This window comes from Nicotiana attenuata, unplaced genomic scaffold, assembly GCF_001879085.1.
Source record: "Nicotiana attenuata strain UT unplaced genomic scaffold, NIATTr2, whole genome shotgun sequence".
Classification (NCBI taxonomy): domain Eukaryota; kingdom Viridiplantae; phylum Streptophyta; class Magnoliopsida; order Solanales; family Solanaceae; genus Nicotiana; species Nicotiana attenuata.
Genome location: NW_017671235.1, coordinates 301,956 through 321,703, shown reverse-complemented (window position 1 = coordinate 321,703; position 19,748 = coordinate 301,956). Strand labels below are relative to the sequence as shown.

The 19,748-nt window shown below is 38.0% G+C and overlaps 1 protein-coding gene across 1 annotated transcript; it reads right to left on the bottom strand.

The window, feature by feature from the left end:
* Window positions 1-508: 508 nt before the first annotated feature.
* On the bottom strand, window positions 509-1,062 carry LOC109206902. The gene is made up of 2 exons (XM_019369767.1): window positions 1,033-1,062; window positions 509-961 (listed from the first exon to the last, which is right to left on the bottom strand). Exons 1-2 carry the CDS (start codon window positions 1,060-1,062, stop codon window positions 509-511), a joined length of 483 nt encoding a protein of 160 aa, XP_019225312.1.
* Between the last annotated feature and the right edge of the window lie 18,686 nt (window positions 1,063-19,748).

Sequence of the window (19,748 nt, the reverse complement as noted above, 5' to 3'; positions counted from 1 at the left end):
GCCGAGCGACGATGACGACGGCGCGAGGTTTGCCTTCTTCTCAACTCTTTAAGAGCTAGAAGTAGAGCAATTGCTTATATACCCATAAAAAACCTCTTCCTCTTCCAATATGGGACAATGTGCATTTTCCAAGAGGGAAAACTTAAAATTTCACTCTAAAATTTTATTTCCCTCCATTTCCCATTCACCCTCTTTTATGTATTTAATATAATAAATACAAAAACCCCAACAATAACTTGGTTCCACGAACTAAATATCTTTTTTTTTGGTTAAACTGAAAACTTTTATTTAACCAAGTGTAAATATGTACATCCACCCGCTCATTGGACTCTAGAGTCGGGTCTTACAAAAATAACCTATCTTTTTATCACATAAGTTCCATATCTGGAACTTAAACTCTATACTAACATGGATATCTATTTATCCTATCTAAGATAACTCTCCATTTACAGTAGCTATTTCCTTTAATGTGCAAATGCAATACAATTTCTCTAACTCTATCCCTACTTTATTTCCTTATCTGTTGAGACCTTCGTAGGTTCCTTTCCATCCATGTGTGATATACTGTTTCTGCAAAGGCATTTCCCAGAATCTTCCATTTTGTATTCCTGCTCTTTGTTTTTTTAGCCATCCATTCAATCGCTTCGCGCCATCTACCTACTTGTCGATCAATTCCAAACAGCCTCAAAATTTGCTTCCATATGAACTTTGAATATGAGCATTCAAAGAACAAGTGATCATAAGCTTCCTCTTCATTTGTCATACACAGAACACATTCTGCAGGTACTGGTATTCCCCATTTGATCAGCCTATCCACAGTTGCTAGTCTCCGATGCAGTGCCATCCACACAATGAATTGATGCCCAGGGAACATACCTTGTGTCAAGTACAATGTCTTCCAAGTAACTTTTGGATATTGTGGTATGAAGGAATGATAAGCTTTGCTGATAGTATACTTCCCCTGCACAACATATAGTTCCAGCTCTTGTATTCCAGTGGTTAGCCATTTTGTGGCTTCAAATATTTCCTTACCATCCAGCTAGCCTGTTTAGGAGTTTCCATGTTTTCAATATCTTTTTTCTTTATATAGTGATTATGTATCCACATAACCCATAACTTGTCTTTTGTTGGCCCAAGTAAAGGTTAGTTTTGAAGACTGACAAAGGAACTCAGATATGAACCAGGTCCATCCAGTGGTCCATCCCTCAGGTTCACAAAAACGGGCAGATTCAAGCATGTGGGATGCACGTGAAGGAGATAAGCTTAAATTGGTGTATTTAATATCTCCTGATCGAAAAGGTTGCATAATTGATAAGGAGAAGGACTCCTTAATCAAAGAGAACACAATTCAAGATAGGGAAGGAGTTAGAAGTTGAAATCAACTAGAACTCTTCCACCAAGGAAGAGTTGCATCAGAACTCTAGTTATTTCTTCATCTACTAACTCTATAAATTGCAGGATGTTCTCAAATTAAATTGTTGCACAAAAACGCAGAAGTTAAACGTGAATTGGGAGCAAAATAGCAAGGCTTTTTGCAAGCAGTTCGTGTGTGATTCAAGTATGCAAACAAGAAGCTACATGAACCAGATTGAAGAACCAGCTTCATAAAGAGTTTTATGTGTTTTTCTTTATTTCTAGTTCAATTGTAGTAGGTGTTCATATTGTACCTTTCAGCTTTCATAGAAGCAATTGTATTAGGTACTTTGAGTATTCAAGTTAGAGTTAACTTGAAGTTGTCGCAGCAGTTAGAGGCTGGTTGCCACAACGGGATTAGAGTTAATCCTTAGGTTTACAAAGAGTTTTGTAAATGCAGTTTTGGCTCAGTGATTTTAGTGGAAGTTTGGGAAAATCCTACTGAGTAGTAGGTCGTGGTTTTTTCACCTTTTGAGCCAGGTGTTTTCCACGTAAAATCTCTGTGTTCTTTATTTTTGTATTTATTATTCCGCAAACAGCAGTAGTTAGTATACCTAGAAGAACCAGGTCCTTCCAGAAGCAGTTTAAGCGAAAAATTGGGTACCACACAAATCACTCCCCCCCCCCCTCTTGTGTGGTATTGACGTTTAGAACATCATCTTTCTTCTGTGCAATTGCCCATAACAGTTTCCCTATTGCTGCTCTATTCCACATAGAGAAGTTATAATGTCCAGTCCTCCTGCTGCTCTTGGCTTGCAAATTGTATCCCATGCTATAGGAGCTTTCTTTCCTTCCTTGCTTCCCTGCCATAGAAAGTTCCTGCATATCCCTGTAACCAGATCATGTACTTTTTTTGGAATCATGAAGACTTGTGCCCAATATCTTTGCATTTCAAACAACACACTTTTGATTAGTTGGACTCTCCCTGCATATGATAAAAATCTGGCTGTCCAGCATCTGACCTTTCCTGCAATTCTATCAACCAAAGGCACGCATTGACTAATGGTGAGTTTCTTTGAGGATAAAGGGACACCTAGGTACTTGAATGATATTTCTCCGATGGTGAACTGCAGCTCCTCCAGTATTTCTTGCTTGTGTTGATTAGATATTCCTGCCACATAGAATGAGCTCTTTTCCATGTTAGCTTGTAAGCCTGAAGTTGTGGAGAATTTTTCAAATTGTTTCATCATAAGTTCAATAGACACCTTATCAGCTCTACAGCACAATAATAAGTCATCAGCAAAACAGATGTGAACTATTCCCAATTTTGCACATTTAGGATGGTAGTTAAAATCTGGATTTGATTTCAGCTGCTTCAAAGATCTGTTCAAGTACTCCATCACCAAAACAAAAAGATAAGGTGACATTGGGTCGCCTTGTCTTAATCCTTTTTTCGCTTGAAACTTTGTTGTTAATCCTCCATTGATCAGTAGGGAGTATGAAACTGTGCTTACACACTCCTTAATGAGGTTGACCATTTTACAAGGGATACCAAGTTCCAGCATAAGAGCCCTTAGAAAATTCCAGTCCACTGAGTCATATGCCTTTCTAATATCCACCTTAACCGTACATCTTGGTGAAACTAAATATCTTCAATATTATGTGTTTACAAAAGAAGAAAAATCCTCTTCTCTGTTCTTGCTTTTTTTTAGTTTTCTACTGTTATTTACAACAAGAAGTATAAAAAAAAAATTAAAAAAAAAAAAATAGCGTTAACCGTTTATAGGAAGTAGAAAAATAAGCCGCTAGTAACTTTATCTAGAGAAGTTAAATTTCACAGCATATTGAGTCATGAACTAAGCATATTGATCACATCTTATTGGTAGAATAATCTTTTGATTAGTATTCTTCATGTTGGTGTTGCTACGGATTAGTATGGCATGGTAATTTGAGGAGTAATTTGAGTTTGCTAGTATTTGGTGTTAGAGGAGTAATAAATAGTTTCTGGTTCTCCTCTTTTTATTTTTAAGGGACATCACAGTTTAGAGTCTGTAATATGTTATACGTTCAATGGAAAAGATTTTACTTGTTTTAGTTTGTGAAATAAGTTCTCAAAAGAAGACAAAAATTTCATGTCGTTAAAACTTCATTATGGTGAGTCACCCTCACATGCTCCATTCGTTGGTATGGATTCCAAGTGCCAACTGCCAACTGCCAAGTCTCTTTAGCGGGTCACAATGGGGTGACTTAGTACAAATAGGATACTTCGATGCCACTACTTATTTTTCGATCCCGCTTGCTTTATTGGTAGAATTTAAAGTTTAACAAGTGTTATCCCTTGCTTATCTATGGACAACAGTTTCGAATTTTGACATTAAAGATTTGTTCATGAAGCATGCGGGAGTCAGAAAACAAGACCATTAATTTTCAAGGTCATTGAATGCAGTGGCGGAGGTAGTGTAATAGCTACCGGTTCGGACGAACCCAGTAGCTTTTGCTTAAACCTTGTATTTGTATTAGAAAATTCATTAAATAAATAAAAATATTTAATTGCGAACCCATTAACTATAACGAGTTAGGGTTCAATAATAAGATCAGAATCCTTAACTTTCAAATCCTGGTTCCGCCTCTAATTGAATGTAATTTTCTGGTCACAATATTGGATCTGATTAATGTCATATTTATCTTTCTTATTGGGCTAGGATGGTCTTTAAGGTCCAGACTAATACGACAAGTTTTTTTAGTCAAATGGGCTCAAACCCCTGCCATCTTGGATCATGAAGTCTAGATTCCCAATGGGCTACCATCATGTTAAATCAGTTGCTCATATATTGTGTAATTCTGAGAGTTGTTTTCTTAATGTTTTAATGTTTGAGTTGTTTTGTCGTAATTTTTTTTTGATGTCGAGCCATAAGAAATTGAGAAAAAATGGATTTTTTGTTATGGATCGTGGGGTTGGATATTAAAAGGAAAACCAAATGAAAATAAATGCATGTTTATTGAATATGTTTATTTCTTTGTTTGGGTCCCTAAGTACTGTAAGCACGTAATTTTTGACTCACACGCTTTTAAAAATTAATATTTACTTGTTTTATTCTTATAGGATTTTAGTTTATTTTTAATTTAATTTTAATTACATAACATAAAATTTGAAAACTCAAAGTAATTTCATTTTATAATATTTTTTATCTTGTTACATATTTCTATTAGTATTTTGTAACGCTATGCTTTTAGCCTTATTTTAAGTATAATCTTTAAAAATACCAAAAATTATTTCACTTTCAATATTTAGTTATATTTTAATAGTTTATTCTAATCAATTAGGAGTGATTTTATAATTTTATAAGTACTTTATATTAACATAAATTTGGGTCTTAGCTAGTTAATTTTCATATCTTAAATAGTTGAAGAAGCCCCAAATATTAAGCCCAATTTCGAATCTTGATGGCCCAATTCAGCAGGTCCACTTCCCCAATACTAAACCACCCACCTTTTTATAAGGAAATTTTACACCCTATAGAAAAACTTAGTACCCTATTTATTTTAAATAAATATTATTTTAAAATATTACATTCTATAGATACCTTTTATCCTTTATAGCAAAATATCTAATTATAGTTACATCCTACATTTAAGGCACCATATATGCTAAATAATATTTTTCTCTCTCCTTTTTAGTCTTTTCTCTCACATAATCACCGTATATCTGCTCTAACCACGTTCTCTCTCTCTCTTTTTGCATACACTTTACTTTCTTCTCCCACAAACCCACGATACATACCTCTTCTCCCACCCAAATTCTCTAGGTCTCTATCACTCTCCATTTCTTTTCTCTCTAAAATCACTGTTTTAGAGCCGATACAAGTGCTTAGGGTAAGTTTAATTCTTAGATTTTGATATCATTATTTTGTTTCTCTAATTTTGATACACATTTTAGTTTGTTTCTGAAACAATAACCATTGATATAGATTTTAGTTTGATACGATTTTTTAACCCCAAAGGCAATTGCCAATTGAATCAAAGCTAAGAGCTTATGGAAGCTATGATGGTACTGCCAATGTGTCAGAAGCAATGTCGAGACGAAAACGGATTCAAGTGCCACTGTATGAGTGAATCTCATCAGCGTCAAATGGAAATTTTCGGTCAAAACCCAAATCATATTGTCGGTGGCTATTCGGATTTGAGAGCTTATTTCTCGAGCACATGAAGCGTAGCCACCGCTTCAGTCGTGTGGCTGCGACTGTTGTGTACAATGAGTATATTGCTAATCGCCGAAAATTAGGGTTTGTTCTCGAACAAATACGATGGATTTTGGGGCTGAGCAACTTGATTTTCTGTTAATATATTTCAATGTATTTTCAACGTACCACGCTGTATTTTCATGTATTTCATTGTATTCATTGTCTTTTTTTTCATTGTAATTCAATGTATCTCGTTGTATTCCATGTATTTCATTGTATTCACTGTCTTTTTTCTCAATGTATTTTAATGTATCCCGCTGTATTCTATGTATTTCATTTGTGTTCACTGTCTCGCTATATGCCATGAATGTATTCATATATTTTTTTTAATTAATATAATTTATGTATTCAGATGTATTATATAATTTCTCTGAAGATTGCTATATTTTTGGGATATTTTTCGGTTAAGAATCTTTTTTTATAACTGAAATACAAATTTTGTGTGTTATAATTGAGTTTGTTGAGTTATATTAGGAGTCTATTGTGTTAATTGATTTACTTTCCGTTTTAAGAACAGTGTAATCCCTTATTTTACGCCGTGAATACAATACAGTCGAATACAATAATCTGTCCAGCTGTAATCCCATGTTTTACTCCATGAATACAGTCGAATACACTCGAATACGACAACTGATTAGCTGGACTTCCCTGATTCACGCCTATTTTTACTATTGTATTCATGAATACAATAACTTAAATACATCAAATACATCTTATAACCACATAAAAGGTATCTATAATCCGTAATATAGCAAATGGTATCTATAGATGGCTAATTACTACTAAAAGATAGTGCTTTATGAAAATTTCTCTTTTTATAATCCCTAGGTAAAATACATACTTTACCTATCGAACTTGTCCCAAATCCCTCTTACACACCTCTTAAATACAGGAATAATATTACACGCCAAAACTTTTAAAGGTGTGTCAATTACACACCACTTCGGTGTTTGACCACATATTCTCAAAGATTGCTCTTACACGCCCGATCAGCATCTGACACGTGTCAAATCGAGGGGAAAAAAACTCTCGCAAACCCCCCCCCCCCCCCCCAATCCCCTCTTCTCATCTTCTCAAAGAATAAAAAAAATACAGAAAAGAACCCCCCCCCTCCCCACCCCCTCTTCATCTTTCTAACTCCATCATCTTCTCCATCCCCACCAACCCTTCCATCACAAGAAACTTCTTGCATAACTATAGATTCAATTCTTTGCCGATTTTTAACAACATCCATAACAAATTCTTATACAAATTTCAAATTCAAGCTCAAACCCAAAGCTTCAAACTTGTTAATGGTGTTTTTTGAATTTTATCAAAATTAATTACCTAAGTAAAGTTTTACTCAACAAAAATCACGAATTCAAACTAATTTTTTAGGTCATGGAACACCAAAATCAACAAGAACTGATTAAATTTTCAAGCTTTTTTAAAAAGTCAATAGTGGTGATTTTTACAATACCCAATAGCTTCTATGTTCTTCTTTTTTTCTTTTCTTCTTAGTCATGGGGTTGGAGAGACGAAATATGAGGTGGTAGATAAAACTAGGATGGAAATTAGGGACGAAGACGAACCGGGGGGAGGGAAGAGAAAACGCTGGGTTTTGGGGAAGAAGACATGGGTTATATTTTTTTTCTTTAATTTAAAGGAAATAGTTAAAAAAAAAAGGAAAAATTAAAAAAAAAACTTAATTTCAGGTGAATTTTTTAGTTTTTACGCGTCTCTTTTATGTGTAATACACGCGTGAGACACATGGCAAAAGAGGTGTGTAATTGACATGCTTTTAAAAGTTTTGGTATGTAATACTATTTCTGTGTTTAACAAGTGTGTAAGAGGGATTTGAGTATAAGGTCGATGGGTAAAGTATCTATTTTGCCTAATCCCTAATAAAAAACCTAAAAAGGACACACGCATCACACACAGTCACATAGCAAGAAAGAGAGGGGGAGGAACGGACAGAAGGAGGGAGGGTGGAAAAATAGAGGAAGAGAAAGAGTGAGGGACGTTTACTTAGTTTTCTAGTTCCAAAATACCACAAAAATTTACAAAAAAAAAAAAAAAAAAAAAAAAAAAAGACTTTTCCATCTTCTAGCTTTAGACTTTGGTTCGTCTTAAGGAACTCCCTACGTTCCTGTTCCCCTCGATAAGAATCGAAGTTTTTAGACCGAGCTTACCTCTAATTAGAGTTTTCTTGTTCAGTGGTGAGATTTTCGAGCCTCCGCTCCCATTTTCGTTTGAGGTTTCCGTCATCGTCACGGGTCGTCGATCCAGTTTGTGATTCCATTGCCTTCCAAGGTTTCCTGTAGTAAAACATTTTCAGATTCAAAGAGATTTCGCTCCTGAGGTCCTTTCTTATCTCTTTGACTCGTAGTCCCTTATTTGCTTTACTTGATATTGTTTGAGATCTGGCTATTTAATATGTATTGTCTATGGATAGTTGCACTCACGTTAAGATCTTTACGGGCAGTGGGGGTTTGGATTTCTTTAAAAAAAAAGATTTGAGTTTCTTAAGACAAATTGATCATGGCAAAAACTGAAATTAAAATGATTTGAGCTTTTGGATAAATTTTGTTATTCCTTTATTTGTTTTTATTAATTTAATCGTTAGGAGCATGTTCGAGGTGAAAGGTTGTTCCCTTTAGTTTATATTCAGGGGAATGCCCCGTATAACTTGTACATATTTTTGTTCGGGGTATGCCCCGTAGTAAATATAGCCGGAGGCCGTGACGAATACTGTGGAATGAGCATAGTATAGAATCTTAGTATTTTTCTCTTATTTCATTTTATTTTCTTTTTGGTGGGAACAACCTCAAGCCTCTTGCGTGTTTGTTTTCTTTATGTGTTTTTGCCTCAATTTGAGTATTCTTCATAGCCAACTTAATCATATATGCAACCGTACTAGTTATAGGACTCGGGAAATGCCTAACACCTTCTCCTCGAGTCAAATGAACCCCCTTACCTAGAATTTTTAGTGCAAATTGGTTTTAGAGTCCAAAGTATTTTAAAAGGAAAAATCATTTTTATAAAATGGTGACTTGACACACCGAAATCAAATATCAAGTGGCGACTCTGAAAAATCTTTTTTAACACAATCTTTGTCACTTTTCAATTTGAAAACCTTTTTAAGCTTTTAAATCACTTTTTATCTATTTTAAAGAGGGTTATTAAGGTGAAAAAAGGGGTGTGACAAGTACGCCGACAACATATTAAGTAGGCAAACTCTAGGATCGTTTGCTTGCTTGTTTACATACTCGCAAACCTCATGTATCATTTCTCGGGGTGGATATCCTAGAAGAAACTAAATGTATTTGGACGACGTCTGTAAGGGAGTATGCAGATTTTTTTGCAAGCAGTGTTATCAGTAAAAAAATAAATCGCTAATACGACATAAAAAGTAAAAGGTTGAGAAGAGTACCACCGGAAAATCTAGTACTCAAAAGTTACTTAAAGAAACAAGAATATTTTTTTTCCGAAATTATAGTACTAAATCCATTTAAGTTGGCTTAGAGGATAGAGATCAATCCTTGCAAATCTAATTTTAAACGAAAGATATCTTCAAAAATGTTCAAACAAATCTGAGTGAGTTTCGATCCCCCACCCTTCAGGTGAAAATGGACACGCTGCCCATCAGACCAAGTAAGCTTGTTTTCCAAACACCGCTTCGACTAACGTGCATTCGCCCCTGGTCGTTTGGAAAACAAAATCTAAGATATCGGGTAATATGAAGATATGATCAATTAAGACTTTTTTTTATAAAATTATGGATTGTAATAATTTGGTTGCACATTTTTTCGGTCAATAAAAGATTACTCTATATTAATTAACAAACGGTGTTACATGGAGTTTGTTGTGCCGGAGGCACGCTGTTACAAAAAGAGTCTAGTACATAGTCGGAACCACTAAGTGTGGTTGTAGTAATGGGCATACAAATAGATGTGATGATAGCAGTAGTCGTTGGAACGCATCTACTTGTTGGAAGTTTCAATTGATTTGCTCGTAGTTGTTATATAAAAAAGATGGTGGATGCTCCAGAATAGAAAGTGAGTTGGCACCCTCCATGGTGGAGCCGTATTTTGCGAGTCCATCAGCGATGCTATTTTGCTCCATATACACATGGTGGATTAGCGAATTACCCAGTTGGGCGAGCAAGTATCTGCATTCATGTAAGATAGATGAGTAGTGGTTGTTGTGATATTGTAGCATAGACATTACATTTGTAGCATTCACGTTCATTTTTAGTGGCGTAAAATTTTAGTGTAAAGAAATTTGTAATCTTTCCCGGAAGGCACATAGCTCCATATAAATGTGGGTGCCTATGATTCTGTTACCTGTGAAGCCTAAGATCTAGTTGCCCGTAAAATCTTTGAAGACCCCTCCAAAATTTTAGGTGCAGGATGCATTTTTGGTGCACCATCAGTATTTAGTTTGAAAGTCCCCAGGTCTGGTGGATGCCATTTAACATATATGGTGTGTGTAATTTTAGTTGTGTGGGGTGTGTGGATAAGGTAATAATATTCTGTTGTGTGGTTGATTATTTGATAAGTGTTTTGTGTGGCATGAATTGATTCAAGTTTCGAGTCTTCTAGACATTCCATAGGCATAAGGTAGGAGACGTTTTTCCGGTAATTGCCCGGTAATGGTACTTCTAGATGTAAAAGGTTGTAAAGGATATTAAGAGGGTCGTGATGGAATGGAGTTATATCATATATTATAGACGTAATGTTGAGAGCCTGCCATAATTCATCATTATTGTGGCACCTAAACAGTAGGTGGTCAATAGTTTTCTCATATTGTTGGAATGTTTGGCAAATTGGCGACTGGGTTATGTGAAACTTTGTCAAGTAAGTGGCTGTGAGTAGTCGATTATGGCCGAGTAGCCATATGAAATGTTTTATCTTTGGTGGTAGAGGCAGTTTCCAGATCCATGTATAGTTTAAGGAATTTTGAAAGTTATGGATGGTTGAATACATGAATTGGATTGAAAATTCGCCAGTGGTGTGAGTCCCCAAATTAAGTGGTCGTAGGACTTTGAATTGTGTATTGTTGGGATGTACAACTGGCTTATGCAGGAGAGTATGTCAGCGGGAAGTTCAAAAGTAATGTTGTTGGTATTGATGGTGTTGTTAGAGATGTATGTCGATACGGTGGAGTATTGTTCAGTGTAGGCTAGCGGCTCTCAGACTTCTTAGTATCAAATTTGTTTCTAACCATGGATCATTCCAAAATAGGATATTAGTGCTCTTTGCGATATTCCATACAGAGCCTTGCTGACAAAATTTCCAACCTTGCATTACTGCCTTCCAAGTATAGGAGGTGCATAGTGTTGTGCGTCTACCTACATATTTAGAAATGAGTAGTGATTCCCATAGTGTTGTTGGATATTAGAATAGCCTCCATGCTAATCCAGCAAGGTGTGCATTATTTTTGAGGTGATATTTTGGATGCTCAATCCCTCATAGGCTTTTGGTGTTTGAATTGTCTCCCATTTAATAAATGTAATTATCTTCTTTGAGTAGTGGTACTCAATAGGGAATTACACTGGTAACTTTCTAAGAGTGTTGTAACTTTTTAAGAATTTTAATGAATTGCAAGATATAGTTTGGGACGGTGTTGAGTGTGGAGTTAATCAAAGTTAATTTGTCTGCCATTGAAAACATGTCTGTTTTCCAACCGACTAATCTATTTTTTAAGTTATCAAGTAGAAATTGAAAGTCTGCCAAAGTTTGTCTTTTAACAAAAATTAGAAAGCATAGATATTTTCCAAAAGTTGTTCTTTCTTTCATGTTAAAAGATGTAAGGACAAAATTTTTATTGGAGGGAGAGATATTGTGTGAGAAAAAGTTTTTTGACTTGGTGTAGTTTATAGTTTGTCCTGAGAAGTGGGTGAGCTGGTTTAAAATATTAATAATGAGTGGACACTTTCGTGTAATTTTAGAGGTGATACTAATATCATCGGCAAAGAGTAGATGTGATATTAGTCGACCATTTCGTGATAGAGTAATTTGTAGCCACTGTCTATAGTTAATCGCTGTAAAATACGACGATAAGGCATTTCTAGACATAGCATGAATATGTAGGGGGATAAAGGATCCCTTTGGTGAATGCCTCTCGCTGGATTAAAGAAATTTGTAGGATTGCCATTAATTAAGACGGCAATTGAGGAGGTAGTAATACAAAACATGATAAGATCAATTAGGCCTTTTGGGAAGTAAAGGTAGACTAGAGTGTGTTTGATGAAAGCCTATTCCATTTTATCAAAAGCCATCTCCAGATCAAGTTTTAGAAGGAAATCTAAATATTTCCCGTATTTGCGCTTAAAGCTATTAATAATTTCTTTTACTATAATAGCATTATCAGAAGCACGACGTTTAGTAAGAAAAGCAGATTGCTCAGAACTAATAATGTTGTGTAATAAAGGTTTAATTCTATGGACTAATATTTTGGTGATAATTTTGTGGAGAATATTACAAATGCTAATAGGACGACATTGAGCGATAGATGTTGGGTGCTTGACTTTGCGAATCAAGCATAAATATATTTTATTTACCTCAAGTGGGATTGTTTTTGTATGAAATACTTCCTGACAAAAAGAAATTATTGATGATTTTATGTGTGGCCAATATTTGTGATAGAAGTTAAGATGTAATCCATCGGGGCCCGTGCTTTCAAAGCTTTGAAGGAGTTGACTGCCTTTAAGATTTCTGTAGTGGTTAATTTGGCTGTGAGTATTATGTTATCATTAGCGACGAGTATATTATAAGAGGAGTATTGAAAGTAACAGCGGGAAATGATATGGTTGGTGGTGAATAGAGAGTTGTAATAGGATTGAGTGTATGAATATCCTATTGGTCATATATCTAGTTTCCAACAAAATCTTTTAAGGCACTTATGCAGTTGTGGTGACATCTGTCGCGCCCCTTTTTCTCGCGAAATTGGGTTTCGACGTGTGACAACTCTTTTAAGGAAGGATTTTTAAAAGAGAGAGTCTCTACCTAACGGATTAAGGTGTGTTAGGGCGCCTATTTGCAGATAACTCTGTCTGACTAGTTTGCATCACCAAAGATCGGGTAAGGGCTCAAAATTACCTCGACCGATCGTTTTGAGCTCTAGCGCGACGTTCAGCAGTTTGGGGCCATGAGCAGCTTCACTTTAGGTATTATGATTTGTACGCATGGTCGGAATTATATTTCAGGAAGTTCAGAGTGAATTTGGAAAGAGAATTCTCATTTTGGAAGCTTTAAGTTGAAAGAATTGACTAAGATTGGATTTTTGAGTAAACGACCTCAGAATCGGGATTTGAAGGTTCCAACAGGTTCGTATGATGATTTCAGACTTGGGCGTATGTCCGGATCAGGTTTTAGAAGACCCGAGAACGTTTCGGCACATATTGTGGAAGTTAGCATTTTTTAAAGAATTTCATAAGTTTGGATTGAAGTGCATTTCATTGTTATCAATGTCTGTTTGGGATTCCGAGTCTGGGAATAGCTCCGTATGGTGATTCTAGTGTTGGGGGCGCGATCGGAAGTGAATTCGGAGGTCTGTGGGTCATTTTGGAGTCATTTGGCTAAAGATAGAAATTTGAAGGTTTTTGAGGAGTTTGACCAGAAGTGGACTTTTTGATATCGGGGTCAGAATCCAATTTCGGAAGTTGAAGTAGGTCTGTAATGTCGAATGTGACTTGTGTGCAAAATTTGAGATCAATCGGACGTGATTTGATAGGTTTCAACATCGAATGTAGAAGTTTGAAGTTCTAAAGTTCATTAAGCTTGAATTGGGGTGCGATTCATGATTTCGATGTTGTTTGATATGATTTGAGGCCTCGAGCAGGTCCGTGTTATGTTATGGGACTGATTTGTGTGATAGGACGGGGCCCCGGGGGCCTCGGGTGTGTTTCGGGGGTGATTTCGGATCATTTCGGGCTGTTTTGCAATAGCTGATGCTGGTGTCTGGTATTGTTCTTCGCGTTCGCGAGGCTCCTCTCACGTTGGCAAAGAAGGATTTGGCTTCAGGGACTCTGTGCTTCGCGTTCGCGAAGAAGAAAATTCCCAAAAATTATTTTCCAAACTCTTCTCAGAAAGCCTCTAGTATAATAGTCATAACTTTTTGTACAAAAATCAAAATGCCAAATAGTTTAATATTTTGAAAACTAGACACCAAGATCTACAACTTTCATGTTTTGGTCATCTCCCAATTCCTTATAGATTTTGAGATATAAGCTGCCAAAGTCAGCCTGTGCAACACAAATTTCTTCTTCATCTTCCCGGACAGCCTGTAGGGTACTAGCTATAACGTTTTGTACACAAATCCAAATGCTACATGATTTACTTTTCTAAAAACTAGACACAAAGAGATACAACTTTCATTTTTAGATTATCTCCAAATTCTTTATAGATTACGAGATATGAGCCTCTGAAGTCAGACCTGTGCAACAGAGATTTCCTTCTTCGCGAACGCGACGAACTCTTCGCGAACGCGAAGCACAGAGTCCCTGAAGCCAAATCCTTCTTCGCGAACGCGAGAGGAGCCTCACGAACGTGAAGAACAATACCAGACACCAGCATCAGCTATTGCAAAACAGCCTGAAATGATCCGAAACCACCCCGAAACACCCGAGGCCCCCAGGGCCCCGTCGAATCACACAAATCAGTCCCATAACATAACACGGACCTGCTCGAGGCCTCAAATCACATCAAACAACATCGAAATCATGAATCGCGCCCCAATTCAAGCTTAATGAACCTTAGAATTTCAAACTTCTACATTCGATGTCGAAACCTATTAAATCACGTCCGATTGATCTCAAATTTTGCACACAAGTCACATTCGACATTACGGACCTACTCCAACTTTCGGAATTGGATTCCGACCCCGATATTAAAAAGTCCACTTCCGGTCAAACTCCTCAAAACCTTCAAATTTCAATCTTTAGCCGAATGACTCCAAAATGACCCACGGACCTCCGAATTCACTTCCGATCGCGCCCCCAACACCAGAATCACCATACGGAGCTATTCCAGACTCGGAATCCCAAACGGTCATTGGTAACAATGAAATGCACTTCAATCCAAACTTATGAAATTCTTTAAAAAATGCTAACTTCCACAATATGTGTCGAAACATTCCCGGGTCTTCTAAAACCTGATTCTGACATACGCCCAAGTCTGAAATCATCATACGAACCTGTTGGAACCTTCAAATCCCGATTCTGAGGTCGTTTACTCAAAAATCCAATCTTAGTCAATTCTTTCAACTTAAAGCTTCCGAAATGAGAATTCTCTTTCCAAATTCACTCCGAACTTCCTTAAATACAATTCCGACCATGCGTACAAATCATAATACCTGAAGTGGAGCTGCTCATGGCCCCAAACTGCTGAACGCCGCGCTAGAGCTCAAAACGACCGGTCGGGTCGTTACATTCTCTCCCACTTAAACATACGTTCGCCCTCGAACGTGCCAAGAATTGCGCTGGAGTTGTCCGAAATCACAGTTAAACACCTTGTGCACCTACCCGTGCTACCACAACTCAGTTAAGCACATTAGCTCGAGCAATATGAGGATATTCTCCTTTGTTCAAACAAATGAGCCTTAGAGTCTAGTTTCAACCTCCGAAATTCTTTGCCAGGCATGCTCCCAATATAAGAACACCGAATCAATCACTACACGAGGTACCAGAACATGACTGCATACCTTTTCTGAATTCTCACCATGCACCACATCATTCACAGGACCATAATAACATTCTCTAATTATAATAACTAATATTCCCCGAATCTAATTCTCACAACGCCCTCATGATATATATATATATATATATATATATAAATCTTGTTCCAATTCTCGCAATACCGCCACGACAGAAGAGACGTGTAGAAATCCATAGCCAACTGCCAAGTCAACAAATCATTGAGGCTACACTCCTGACAAGAACATTACCTCATACTGAACCCAAATAATGATCCTTGCGCTTTAATATACTTCATACAATCCTATTGCACTGATCCTTGATCCAATAACCGTGTCTCACCCATTACGAACTGCTCAGGCAACAAGCCACCCCAGACATGACCAAAAGTCTCATATGATGCCACAACGTGCCAATGGACTACCCACTCGAGCGGGATACATAAGGAAATGAACTCTGGAAGGGACTACTCAAATCAGGTGACCTATATGAACTTTCCTCAGAAAATGGGAAACAAAACACACAGAATAGAATATAAGGGACTGTAATTATCATTACACTATTGCGGCGCGCAACCCGATCCAAACGACATACCCATGGAGGCGTGCCACCCGATCCACACATAACACATAAGGAGATACACGTCGAGCTAAACCGCTCATTACAACACAATACCGAATATCGGTCACAAGCACGCTAAGTGCATAATACCATCCTCGAGGGAACATGTAGCGCCATAAGCTAACAAACTCAAGCACAACTGAGGTGCGATAAATGTTCTGAAACTAAAGAGCCATCCTGCTCACATAACACCATCGATACGCGAAACTTCAACACATAAGAAATTACCAAGCCGTTTCGCAACTCACACGGCACAATATAGCATTACATGAAATAGCCGGTGGCGAATTAACATCCAACGTCCGAATACTCCTCCATAAGGGGAGCTATACTAAAATGAACACATTCGGCCTGATATAGAGCCCATATTCATATTTAAATCCATCCACAGACCTCAAGCTGATTCTGATCGTACCGAACTAGGCCAATAACCTCTTCTAGGTCCATAATAACCCCTTTTTCCCATAACCCACAAGTACAACCATCATAACCGAAGTAGTCCTCCAGGCATAAATTCTCAAATTAACGATAGCACCATAATCTGCATACTTGGTTTCATTCTTCAATCAATCAAGTAACCACATGCCACGCTTATACAATTTTCCCCTGGGGCACGCTCCCACGACCTTCTGTAATTAGATAACAAGTCTGCACATCCATACCACCGACCGCACTAACACTGCAAAGCGATCAGGAATCCATAACCAGGATGCAAAGCCTCTTTCATAAAACACCAATCTCAGGTGACGCTGAAGACAATGCCAGCTCACTCTAATCATTCAAACCCCCCTAATGCTCGTCCGAGCTCGTGACATCCTTGTCAACACCGAACCGCAACCTTGATCCTCACTTTCCAATTCCATAACACTCACTGCACCCAACATGCCGATATACGATATCACAAGATCTTCATCTTGACTCCAGAACCACTACTATGGTAAACACTTCATCACCTGGAAACTTTTTACTTAACTCATTCCAAGAGGACCATAGCAACACGCGAGTAACTTCTCATAACCGTAGAACATTCAAATACTCAAGTAGTGGTCTAAACCACCATAACCCTACCGGGATCCGCCTAAACATAACAAGCCATAATACTTGTATACGTTCACATATAATCAACTACGCCGGCTGCCGGGCCTCGCGCGCACCGCCACCACTATGCCAATTCAACCATGGCTGACCAATCTAACTTCCTCTAATTCATCCTTAACTTGCCTTAGAGATAATATTAGCTCCATTCCTTACATCACCAACCTAAATCCGCACTCATCTTGAGTGACCCCATCCCATGAGACCACCCTGTCTCCAAACCTATGAATTGTTTCATACACTCCTTGCACGCTCCTTCGCATCTTCAACTGATACACCCGTTCTGATAATTCCTTTACAATTCCAAGGTAAACATTCTGAGCCTCTTATCATAAGCTACTACAAAAGCTTGATTCTTAACCATACTGCGGGCTCAAACCCTTAGGCACCGCATTCTTGACCTTTGAATTCCCTAGGACCATTATTGAGAGTCACCCACTCTGACATGATCCTGAATATAATCCACTACAAGGCTCCACTAGCACATGAACACCCATCTCGATGAAGCACCCCACCGAATCACTTTCCTTGAAACCCGTGTCTACAGACGGCATAAATCCTGTACCCTTCCCCAAGTCTGAACATCAGTTGATAAGGCCAACTATAACACACCTTTAACAATTCTTTTGCTCAAATTACCTCTTATGTTCTTTTCCCTTAGCTGAAATAACCCATCAACATGCTAATAACCGTAAATCTCATAAATAAACAACTATGCAATCCAACCGTAGGCAGTGGGACTCTCCCACTTAGCTTGAAGCCACTATTACACAACTCTGGAATCCAACAAGATTCTTTCTTCATTGTTGACATGATCTAGCACAACCAACCCGCCGAGTTCCTCGAAATCTTTCTGTAAAACCATTTATGAATACTCTAAATCGTTAACCATATTCACATGCCCGACCTCTTGACCAGATAGCCAGTAGGATTCATCGCAAAAGCTTCGCCAACCACGCGACCGCTGATCTGCTCACAGGAGATAATCCACCTGGGCCCGTGCTCCTTCACCAGCTGCACAAGTCTATTCACTCCTCGTGGACATCAACTAAATGTGCGACAATAGCCTCAAATTCAAAGTTATGTTGTATCCTCCTTCATATCAAGCAGCTCCTTTCCGTCATATCAAATCTTCCGCCGTATAATAGTCGATCTTTCAAATTAAGTTCGTAGACCCAGCCACTGAATCCACATACTACTCTGCCACTCTCCCACTTTGGGCAGGCTCACTTCTTTAAGAAACTACTCGACCTCCACTTCTTACACCTGGCCTTCTAGAAGTTTAACCATCACATGACACTTCCCACACGTCCTTCCTCATCTTTTGCTGCTCAGCAATACCTTAGATCAAAATCTATCTCGGTAGCACTTGAACCAATAGACCGCTACTCACCTTTAAACTTTTCCGAAGATCATTTTTCTCGAGCCGTCAGTATTATAAATACACATTCAATCTTGGACCACCGCGCCTCGCGATCTCTGACGGCCGTTTTTCCAACACTATCTTACAATATCCTGCCCCAAAGGCGAATGGTAGAAGGTCTTAACACCGGCGAACTTAGTACACTCAACAAGGACAACGACTCATCATCACAGATGAGAATTCCATCACGCTCGCAAATACCAAGCCTTGTTACTCCATCAACCCAAATCTGAACATTCTTAGCCCGATTGCCTTTCCCCCGCCGGGAATAAAATACCGAATTTCTAACTCATGTACTGAGTAAACCACCCTTCGAGTCATTCATTGCCCCCACACATAGGCAAGAATCCTACCATTACCTCAATACTGTGCGACAATCGTTCATGAGCATCATGGCAACTTGTGCCTAGCCTCAGAGCTCTCAGAAGCACAGCTACTGAGCGAAAATGGAAAAATATCCTTCCGCAAAGCGACGACAATAGTCAAATCAACTACGTAGGGAGAAGCATCCCGCACTACCTCTGTAATACCTTTAAAATTTCTCAATTCCTGATTTATAATAAGCGCTCCACTTCGCATAAGATTGAATATGAAGGAAATAAAGGCATAAGCCTCGAAGGAATCAAATCGCACGATGAGGAAATCAAGAAGGGAAGTGCTCCTAACAGCCCTATAGCCTCCCGAAGATAAGTACAGACGTCTTCGTACCGATCCGCGAGACACTACTAGACTTGCTCATGACTCGTGAGACCTAAGGGAACCTAGTGCTCTGATACCATATGGGCTGGGTTTGGCAGCTTATATCTCAAAATCTGTAAGGAATTGGGAGATGACCAAAGCATGAAAGTTGTAGATCTTGGTTTCTAGTTTTCAAACCATTAAACCATTTGGCATTTGGAGTTTCGCACAAACAGTTATGACCATTATACTAGAGGCTGTCTGAGAAGAGTTTGGAAAATGGTTTTTGGGAATTTTCTTCTTCGCGAACGCGAAAAAGAGTCGTCTGGGCAGTGTATAAGTGTAAAAAAATGGGTTTGGCTCATTTCCTCCATGGGAGCCAACCTAGGAGCGATTTCGGAGCTCCATTTTCATCATCCATGTCAAGGTAAGTGATTCCCACCTATTGCAAGTTAATTACTTGGATTATTCTAGATTTTAACATGGAAAATCATATAAATTAGTAGAAATTTTGGGATTTAGAAGAAAACCTAGGAAATTTGTATTCTTGGATTTTAACCACGATTTTGGACATGAAATTGAAAGCCAATTATATATTTGAGTTCGTGAGGTTGTGGGTAAACTTTATCTTCGAAAAATTTCGGAATCCGGGCACGTG

What these genes read in the sequence shown, in the direction of transcription:
- LOC109206902 (XM_019369767.1), bottom strand. Translation starts at nt 1,062, where the DNA reads ATGGAAACTCCTAAACAGGCTAGCTGGATG. An exon ending in CTAAACAGGCTAGCTGGATG is followed by an intron (nt 962 to 1,032) that starts GTAAGGAAATAT and finishes TATGTTGTGCAG; the next exon opens with GGGAAGTATACTATCAGCAA.